Consider the following 11,257-nt stretch of genomic DNA (forward strand, 5'->3'; position numbering starts at 1 on the left):
ATGTGCACAGCCGCTGTCCATCTCCGGTGGTGCTGAAATCGCACGCAGTGAGGGGCTGGGGCAGCGGTGCATATTATATGTCTCTGCGCCTCCCTGTGATGGCACATGCCCCCCTTGTGTTAGATTTGGCCCCCATGCTGCTGCTGCTCATTCTAAAATAAAAAAGCTTTACTTACCCCCTCCAGTGTTTCTCCCCGTGTCCCTGCTTCCACTGTGATCAGGCACGAAGAGATCTCAGTCTGCTGTGCCGATCACATGACCGCACTGAGAACCAGGAAGTAAGAAAGAGAAGCACGGAGGGAGACAGGAGGGAGATAAACGCTGGAGGAGGTAAGGAAAGAGTGTTTTATTTTACTATGGGCAGCAGCCTGGGGGCGATATCTAACACAGGGGGACTTGTGCGATCTATAGGGGCCATGGGTAGCACTATGGGGGCGATATCTAACACAGGGGGACTTGTGCGATCTATATAGGGGCCATAGGCAGCACCATGGGGGCGATATCTAACACAGGGGGACTTGTGCGATCTATAGGGGCCATGGGCAGCAGCATGGGGGCGCTATCTAACACAGGGGAACGTGTGCAATCCATAGGGGACCATAGGCAGCACAGGGGAATGTATGCAATCCATAGAGGGCCATAGGCAGCACAGGGGAATGTATGCAATCCATAGGGGGCCATAGGCAGCACAGGGGAACGTGTGCCATCACAAGGGGGCTATATTCAATATAAGGGGGCCATATCCAAATTAAGGGGGCTAATTTTAGGATGAGGGACATATACCCTATATAATTTGTTAGAGGGACACTGGCATAAGATGGACCCCATTTAACATTAAAAAAAAAATTCTCTTTTCCTTCACCAAATTTGAGGGTGCGTCTTATAATCAGGTGTGTCTTATAAACCGAAAAATATGGTATATACTGAAATGGTTTGCTTATATAGATTGCTTGTTGTTATGGTGTATAATGGCATTTAAGCTGATATATTCTCAATCCAATGCATATGTTGGTTGCATATAATTAATTAATGATGTGACCTCATCATAGGAGAGTGCTAAAGGGGTTCTTAAATGGGAGATTGATGTGTAAAGGGTATGATACAATGAAGACTTTTTTAAATAACAATGCATCAACAGACAACTTGTGCCCTGTGATGATTTTTAAAATGATTTGAAATAAAGGAAGAATTATTTTATTGGAGATGCTAGCCATTTTTTGCTTCATTGAAAAAAACCTGTGTCTTATAGTCCAAAAAGTGCGGTATGCTACATAACTTGCAATTTTTAAGGACACTTTATATAGACATATAAGAATATAATTTTTAAAGCTATGTTATTTAAAATAATAATTGGTTTTATTCTGGACAGATGACTGTACCATCAGATCAGAGGGACAGCTGACATCTTCTCTTTTCAAATCAGATGACCTTAATCTCATACAAGATTTCATTGAAGTGAATGCCTTTGTTCCAGATTTACCATCATCCCATCACAACAGAGAGCTATCATCTGATCCTTTTAAACAGATCCTATCTTCTGATTCATCACACACAATTAGGAAAAATAGAAGTCACAAAGGGGTAGATAATAATAATAGTGATCTTACAGTAAAGAAACCCTTTTCATGTACAGAATATGAAAAATGTTTTTCTCTGAAAATGAATTTTGTTACACATCAACAAATTCCCAAAAAGGAGAAAAGATTTTCTTGTTCAGAATGTGGGAAATATTTTAACAAGAAATCACATCTTGCTGCACATCAGAAAACTCACACAGGGGAGAAGCCATTTTCATGTACAGAATGTGGGAAATGTTTTTCACAGAAACCAAATCTCGCTCGACACCAGAAACTTCACACAAGGGAGAAGTCTTTTTCATGTTCAGAATGTGGGATATGTTTTGGAACTAAATTACATCTTGTTTCACATAAGAAAAGTCACAATGGTGAGAAGCCATATTCATGTACAGAATGTGGGAAATGTTTTGCAGATAAATCACATCTTGTTATACATGAGAGAACTCACACAGGCGAGAAGCCATTTTCATGTTTAGAATGTGGGAAATGTTTTGCAAGAAATTCAAATCTTCTTAATCACCAAAGAATTCACACAGGGGACACCCGATATTCATGTTCAGAATGTGGGAAATTTTTTACAGATAAATCACATCTTGTTGCACATCAGAGAACTCACACAGGGGAGAAGCTATTTTCATGTTTTGAATGTAAGAAATGTTTTGCAAAGAAGTCACATCTTGTTAATCACCAGAAAATTCACACAGGGGAGAAGCCTTATTTATGTTCAGAATGTGGGAAATGTTTTACAGAGAAATCAAGTATTATTACACATCTAAGACTTCACACAGGGGAGATGCCGTTTTCATGTTCAGAATGTGGAAAATGTTTTGCACAGAAATCAAATCTTGCTCGACACCAGAAACTTCACACAGGGGAGAAGTCTTTTTCATGTTCAGAATGTGGGAAGTGTTTTGCAACAAAATCACATCTTGTTTCACATAAGAGAAGTCACGCAGGAGAGACGCCATATGCATGTTCAGAATGTGGTAAATATTTTGCAGATAAATCACATCTTGCCATACATCAGAGAACTCACACAGGGGAGAAGCCATATTCATGTTCAGAATGTGGGAAATGTTTTACAGATAAATCACATCTTACTACACATCAAAGAATTCACACAGGGGAGAAGCCATTTTCATGTTTAGAATGTAAGAAATGTTTTGCAAAGAAGTCACATCTTATTAATCACCAGAGAATTCACACAGGGGAGAAGCCTTATTCATGTTTAGAATGTGGGAAATGTTTTACAGAGAAATCAAGTCTTGTTACACATCTTAGACTTCACACAGGTGAGACGCCGTTTTCATGTTCAGAATGTGGGAAATGTTTTGTAACTAAATTAAATCTTGTTACACATCAGAGAAGTCACACAAGGGAGAGGCCATATTCTTGTTCAGAATGTGGGAAATGTTTTACAGACAAATCAAAAATTGTTGGACATCAAAGAATTCACACAGGAGATAAACTGTTTTCATGTTCAGAATGTGTAAAATAGTTTACTCACAAATGGCATCTTCTTGAACATCAAAAAACTTACATAAGATAAGCCATTCTCTTACCAATGTGAGACATTCTACTTTTAAGGTCCTATTTTGTTGACCATCAAAAAAAATCTCACATGGGGAGAAGCGCTATATTTAAATTGCAGATTGTACAAGAAACCATGTAACAGACAGTTAAAGGATAGACAAGTAAATGACAAAAAGGGAAAGCAATTTAGAACTTATGAAAATGAAAGATAAATGTAATTACTAACAGATATCAGGTAGGCAACATGCAAATAAAAAGCAATACATGTGTATTGAATATTTCACTTTGTTATATATTTATTTGTGTGCAATATATGGACAAAGGTATTACAACCCCCTCCCTCCCCCCCCCAAAAAAAACCAAATGAACAAAAAAAATCATATCCTGCTATCTCTTCTTTCAATCTTCCAATCTCAGCGATTTGCCATTCATTATTGTTTGTTTTAATCCTCAATTTAGTATGTGTTCAAATGACTTTCACTTATTTAAATTGTAATAATAAATTAGTTCATATTGCTCTTTCCATACAATCTATTATTTCTTTGTAGAACAATTGGTGGAATTCCTTTTTTATTTTTTTTAATTCACTTTCAGTGCTAAGTATAGTAGTTTTTTTTCCCCATGATTGGGAAATTATTCCCTTCTCCCTACACCGATACACATGTTATTAGGTTTACGCATACCTCCCAACTTTCAAAGAAGGGAAAGAGGGACAAAGTCTGCGGTGCGCAAGGTAAATTTTTTGGCCACGCCCATATATACACCCCATTCAGCAATGCAATATATAAAAATGCAATATATAAAAATATATAGATTTATTTCTAACAAATAATAAATTGAAAGCCAATCAGTGGCTGCGCCACTCTCACTTCCTTCAAACATAATGTACATCCGGTAAGAGTAGGAGAGCAGCAGCAGTTCTCATTTCTTCTGGATGTCATAAGTGATGTCAAAAAAGGGAAGCGACCGCAGGCATAATGTCACGCGAGCCTTTTACCTAGAACTGCGCCAGTAAGGGAAGTGAAAATAGGGTATCCAAGTAGTGGACAACCCCTTTATGGTCGTATCTGGCTCTTTAATGTGCGCTCTGGCTGCGAACCCACATTATTCCCCACAGATGTCTGCTGATCTGATCAGCCAACGTGTGCAGCTAACAGGCGCGGGTGGATCAGATATTGGAGAGCCACGCGCACCTTTTTACCTAGATCACACTGTCAAACTCAGACAACACAATCAAAAACCTGCCGGCGGGGATCGTGCTGTTGACAGAAAAATAAAAAAGTTATGCCTTTTTGAAGAAGGGAAGGGATAAAAAAACAAAAAAACAAAATCACAAAGGGGTTAATATGTAATAAATTTCTTTTTGGTCTTAGAGGGGTTCTCCAGGCTTGAAGTTAGACTGGAGTCATACTACCGGTTGTCTTGCGGGAGGATCGCATAACACTGCCAGGATTGGCCGCCCGCTCTCCTGAAAGGAGCGTGCAGCTGCATAGAAATATATGAAGCTCACACACTCCTTTTCAGAGATCCGCCAGCTAGTCCGCGCGAGATGTGATCCTCGCGTGAGTCACACGCTAATGGGACTCCAGTCGAGCGCATCAGATGCGATATACTGACCCTCGGCTCACGCTCTGCTGCGAGCGTGAGCTGTCATGCGACTGTAACCGGATCTTGTGATCGAGTCACAGCTGTGAGGCTGAGGGCGGGCGCATGCGGAAGAGAGGGAGGGGTTAATCTCACCATCTCCTCCATTGTCAGCCTGTGCGTATATCACACTGCACTGGGATAACATCCGAGTGAAGATCGATGTTTCTCTCGCACCCATTCACTTGAATGGGTGCGAGTGATACGGCTCTCGCAGAAAATTGCAGCATGCTGCGACTTTTCTCGTATCCAGAATCTGGATACGAGAAAAGCTGACCAATTGCTCTCCCTCATTGACTAACAATGGTCAGAGTGCAATGCGAGATTTTCTCGTATTGCACTCTTCCGTTTTTCATGCTCGTGTGAGCGTACCCTTCAAGTCAGACTTTTGAGTCCTCCAAACACCATGCCTGCTGGACATGTGACCACTACTGATGCGCACACTATGCGGATTCTACACTCAACAGTCAGAAACGGTGACCTCAAGCCTGGACAACCCCTTCATAGAAGGACTATTTTCTGGGGGGTTTTATCCACTTTTTCCAAGAGCCAGAACTTGTTTATTTTTCCATCAATATAACTGTATGAGAGCTTGTTGTTTGCACAATGAGTTGTACTTTTGAATTATATCATTCATTCTGCCCCATATTGTACTGGAAAACGGGAAAAAATTCAAAGTGAGTGGAAATTGCAAAAAAAAAAAAAAGTGTAATTCCACAATGTTGTGGGTTTTTTTTTTTGTTTTTTTTTTTTACCATGTACACTATATGGTAAAACTGACCTGGCAATATGATTCCCCAGGTCAGTATGAGTACACTGCTAGCAAATATGTATAGTTTTGCGAGTTTTAAAGTGGTGAAAAAAATGGAAATTAGTACAGGAAAAGTTGCTTTTATTGCTATTTTCTGTGACCCGTAACATTTACATTTTTCAGAATCTGGGGCTCAGTGACGGATTATTTTTTGTGCCCAGAGCTGAACTGGGTGTGCAGCCAGGACCCTGCAACTCTGCTCTTCCAGGCAGGCGATTGTGCACACGTACCTTTAGACCAGCGATCACACAATCAGGACATGTCTGTCCTGGACGCAGCATGTCCTCCCCTGCAGTGCTTTTAGGGTCCTCCGCAGGAGACCGCAGTTGCCTGTGTCCATGATCGGGGCCCTGGACACAGCATGCCCTCTCCTGCAGTGCCACAAATGTCCTCTGCAGGAGACCGCAGATCAGGGTCCTGACGCAGAATGTCGTCCCCTGCAGGGCTGCGAGTGTCCTCCACAGGAGACCGCAGTTGTCCTTCCCCAGGATTAGGGTCCTAGATGCAGCAAGTTTTCTCCTGCAGGGCCGCTACTGTTCTCCGCAGGGCACCGCAGTTGCCCGTGCCCATGATCAGGGTTCGGGCCGCTCTGGAAATTTCACTCTGTTTTCTCAGCTGAGAACACTCACGTCTATGCAATCATAAAGTAGAATAGAAACACACGTCACTTCTGGTAAGATGGTGCACAAGTAGGTTCCAAAACCGTCTTCAATCAATTACAGAAAACTTGCCACTCATATGGTGATTGAAAATGTCTTAATGGGCGAATTTTTCAAACTAGCAAAATGCAGACGTTTCAGTCTGTCAAGACCGTTATCAATGTGCGAGGCTCAATACTGCTATAGTGCAGGTGCCTTGGCTGGTGTGTAGATGGTTAAAGAATCAGCAAAATACTGAGCTGAGTCCTGCGGTGTCCACCGCTGTGGAGGAGATGCCAAGTTTTCTGTAATTGATTGCAAGCATAAATTGACATGCTGCGGCTCAGAAAGCTGTGCTGCATTTGTCAGTTTACACTGGAGAAAAGAAGCACAGTGAGCATGGGATTTCTATAAATCCAACCACTGTGCTTCTACTGTACGACGCAGCGAAAACATGCATTGCCCAAAACGCTGTGTACCCTGATCGTCAGCACACAGCCTAAGGCTGCGCGCCCACGGTCATGGTTAACGGTGTTTTGGACACTGCATGTTTTCACTGCGTCCAAAATGCTGCGTTGTACAGTACAAGGACAGTGAATGGGATTTATCGAAATCTCCTTCCCACTGTACTTGTTTTTCACACAGTGTAAACTGACCTGCAGTGTGGCTTCCCGATCCGCAGAATGTGAATTTGTTGCTGCGAAGCCGCGAGTATGCTCAACAGGGCGAACAGAGATAAAGACTGCAGCGGCCTTAACCCTGATCGTGGGCACTAGAAGCTGAGGTCTCCTGTGGACAACACTCGCAGCCCCACAGGAGAGGACAGGCTGCACCCAGGATGCAGCATGTCCAGATCATGGGCACGTTACCCTTAGAAGCATCAGGCCACTTCTTCTACCCCTTCATATCACTGACAAACACCCAGCAGCAGCTGAGCCTGGGGGCTCCACTGGCTGCTTTCTCTGAGTCCCGTGTGTGTTTGCTTCTTCTGCTGGCTCAGGGAGACCTGAGAAGACACAAGTGCTGGAAACTCCATTGCTCTCCTCTCCTATAGGCACACAGCGCTCTGCCTGCTGCTGCTGGTTCACATTACCTCAGTTGCAGGAGAACAGAAGTTTTGATGTGTGCACTGTGGAGATGAGCTGATCACACCTTAGGATCCTGGTTACCAGGGACAGGCAAAGGGGCGTGAGCAGCATCGAGAGAGGGCGTAGCCGGCAGCAAGAGGGGACAAGAAAGGCATCCAGAGAGGGAGCGTGTGGTCAGCATTGATAGAAGGCATGGCCGACAGCAAGAGACAACATAGAAGGCAGCCAGAGACTGGTCTACATCCAGAGCAGGTATGACCGGCAGCAAGAGGGGCGTGGCCAGCAGCAGGAGATGATATGAAGTAGTGATGGGCAGTCCGGCTCTTTTTGGTGATCCGGTTCCCATGGCTCCGCTCACCAAAAAGAGCCGGCTCATTCAAATCATTCTTGGCTCCCTAATAAATATGTGTTCACCCCAGGTGAACACATATTTAATATTATAGTAACGCCGATGAAACCCCGCCCACCCATGGCTAAACCCCCGCCCACTTACAAGAATCAACTAAATTGTTGAGTGGGCAGGGTTTAGCTGTGGGTGGGCGGGGTTTCAGCGTCGAAAAGAGCTGTTTAGAAATTTTAGTGGCTCTCACTGGGGATCCGGCTCCTGTCAGTCACAGCAAGGAGCCGGATCTTTGTGTCTGATCGTTCGCGACCGACACATCACTAATATGAAGGCATTCGGAGGGTGTAAGGGCAGCATCGAGAGGGGATGTAGTTGGCAGATTGCAGGGGTGTGGCGGCTGTGTCTCATTGCAGTGCAGGAGAATTAAGCTCACGGCTGGGACAGTGGGGCAGAGTCTCAAATCGGGACTGTCCCGCTGTATCCGGGTCAGTTGGGAGCTATGGGTTTACGGGTAGTTTGATTTTAAATACTATCTCATTTGCCTCAATAACCTGACCTGTCATGAGCACCACCCACTTGTTGCATACTCAGATGTGATTGTAAAGTGCAACTCCACTTCCCATACTCACCCATCCACTCGCCTATCGCAAAAGTCTAACAATGAGATAAGTGCACCCCAAAGCCATTTCAGGCATCCGCACCTCATTTCTTCCTGCACCTACTAGTCTATAGGCCAGCCAGATTCCTGCCCTGGGTAACAGACTAGAATACAATACACCCGGCTTTCCTAAGCAACTGGTAGGTACTCTTCTTGAACTCTGGTATACACAGGTAACACACCCAGGCTATACGTTTCCTCTTCAATGTTGTGGGTTCGTTTAGAACAGCAAGAAACAAAATTATGAAATTTTACCTTTTAATATACAAAAAAAAAATACAATATTACAAAAACAAAAAAAAGATGAAATATTAAGAAATACACATAAGGTAAAAAAAAAAATACTATAAAACTAAAAGGAATAAAGCCCTGTAGAGATACAGCTCACTCAGCGGTGTTTGAGGTAAACATGGAAGGTGACTTTAAAAAAAAAAAAAAAAATATGCCAGGTTGCTTTATTAACTGCTTCAGGACCGCCGACTGTAAATATATGTCGACTTTTGCTGGGCTTTATGCAGAGACGATGTACTGTATTTCAACGGTCGGCGGTCAGTAGGGGATCGCGACACATGCATGCTGCCATCGCTGGGTTTCTGGTGCAGAACGGTAGTTCTGCCCGGAGACATCACCATGACCTGATTGGATCAGGTCCTGATGATGTTAACTAGTGATGAGCGAGTACTAAAAAGCTCGGGTGCTCGAGGCTCGGGCCGAGCCTCCCAAGATACTCGTGTACTCGGCCCGAGCACCGAGCCCAATGTTATCCTATGGGAGACCCGAGTATTTTTGTGAAATGACCAGCGGCAGCATGTAGAAACCATAAAACTGTAAATTAATAAAAAAACCGTACGTGTGTGTGTAAGCGTGCATATATATATACACGCGGAGTGGAGTGCGGGAGGGGCCGTAGCCGAGCGGGGAAGTGTCGGGCTAAAGGCAGGTCATGCTGTGAGGGCCGGCCAATCACTGCAATTCCACAACAGGGCTGTGGCATTGCAGGGGTCTGCCAGCCAATCCCTGCATAAGGGCTGGCCCTAAAAAGAGCGCCAACATGCAGGACCACGAGTACAGCACGAGTTTAGCGAAATTACTCGGTCCCCGCCGAGTAGCCCGAGTACAGTGATACTCGTGCGAGTACCGAGTAGTAACAAGCATACTCGCTCATCACTAATGTTAACCATTTGCGATTGTCAAGGGAGGAATTTGCATTGAAGACTGCTAATGGAGTCCTCATTTGGGATATCCAGAGACGATGCCATATTAGCTGTGTATTGGTGCCAATATATATATATATATATATATATATATATATATATCAATGTATATAAGACAAAGAACACAGACATGCTCTCTTTTCAGCCAGCGTCACCAACTGACTCATGTATTCTATTGTTCCAGCATTAAACACATCATTGCAGCCTGAAAGATATTTACAAAAACTTTTCCATTTGCTCACACATACTGATAAAGAATAATTAGGGAGGAGTGCGTATGGGCAGCATTGGGAGAATTCATGAGATCATACATCATCCCAAATAATACACTTTGAAGGCAGTAAGCGACGATGAGTTTCTGTAGAAATAATACATGGGAGTATGGGATCACCTGCCTCATCCCACAAATACTACATTCCTTCTCCTGTGAATTTTACTGATAAGGCTACCAATTAACTTAATGAATATCTCCTTTGTTCATTTATACTTTGGCTAACTTTTTCAATATACAGCTTAGAATTATATTATGGGTCCATGCGATGGCTACATAGACAGACAGATAATTTTGCAACTAAATCTACATTTTGATTATTTACATACACAGATATTCTTATTACGTTTAAATAAACATACTACAGCTCAGGTGACCTCCACAGTCCCCCCTTAATAAAATATCTGTGAATATTATTAACCTTAAATTTAAAAATTTTCCCCATTTAGATACATTTTATTACTTGGGACTTATTTGTGACCTATTGCCTTTAGGACTTTAATTATATCCATATCTATATATGTGGGCTTTCTATGGGATTGTTGTTTAATTTAACACTATAGGCTTTAGCTCCCCCCTTAAGTACTTATTTTTATTTATTAAACATAACTCTATGATTTATAGGGGCTATTAGAATTGGCGTTATTACACTCATTAGGGCACATTATCCTGATTAAGAAAGATTGAATCTAGACCTTATTTAAAAATTAGCACATAATTAAAAAAAAACAAAAACACATTTGCTACAAATTGTCCATGGTTCTTCTTTCCGGATATAAAACAAAAGAAAGATGCTTGGTCAGTGCTAGTCCACTTAGGGCCGCTTTGTGAACCTGGATAATCTGCTCTTGATAATAAAAAAACAACAAAACATGATGAGGCTTCATGTATACAGTTTGTGGTGCAGACTTGGAAAAACTTTCTGGGATAATGGGTAGAATAACGGCCGCTTTCTGCTTCGGTTGTGTCGGGTCCATTGGTTTCTGAGATGTGACGTCAACTCGCGTGTCACTGCCAGTGCTCAGCAGACTAGGCCGGAGAGACATCAGCCTGATGGGATAGGCTCTTCCAAAACTTTTCCTGAAATGAGAAAATCCATATCTAGTATTTTATATTAAGGAAAATCAGTGAAATTAGTAGGAGACAAAAGCTTTTGTAAATGGTTAGATTACATTAACCAAACCACATTTTTGGGTCTATGAAATGGCTGAATTAAGTATTTTAGATTACTCAATTTGTACCCTCAACAGTCCCCCCTTGACTTTCTTCTGCCATTTCCAAATACTAAGGGTACTGTTTTCCCTTAGGAAAAGAGGAAAAAAGATCTGTTGGGAAATCCTGCCTGACTGAACGTTGAGGCATGGGTGGAGAGGGGAATGGGATTTCTTCACCGGTTTGAGACCAAGGACCCCTAGGCGAGTCCTCACCCTTTGTAGTTGGACTTTCCCATGTCTCAAGGTTCTCTAAGTCCTCTCTTCTA

General features: G+C 42.7%; 1 protein-coding gene across 1 annotated transcript in view; it reads left to right on the top strand.

The window, feature by feature from the left end:
* LOC142312908 (uncharacterized) overlaps positions 1–3,564 on the top strand; it is a 171,318-nt gene extending 167,754 nt beyond the window's left edge. The window contains 2 exon segments of the mRNA XM_075351895.1: positions 1,370–3,113; positions 3,115–3,564. Of these exon segments, the coding sequence (XP_075208010.1) occupies positions 1,370–3,113; positions 3,115–3,163 (1,793 nt within the window). The 3' untranslated portion in view covers positions 3,164–3,564.
* The last annotated feature ends 7,693 nt before the right edge of the window (positions 3,565–11,257 follow it).

This window comes from Anomaloglossus baeobatrachus, chromosome 5 (assembly GCF_048569485.1).
Source record: "Anomaloglossus baeobatrachus isolate aAnoBae1 chromosome 5, aAnoBae1.hap1, whole genome shotgun sequence".
Classification (NCBI taxonomy): domain Eukaryota; kingdom Metazoa; phylum Chordata; class Amphibia; order Anura; family Aromobatidae; genus Anomaloglossus; species Anomaloglossus baeobatrachus.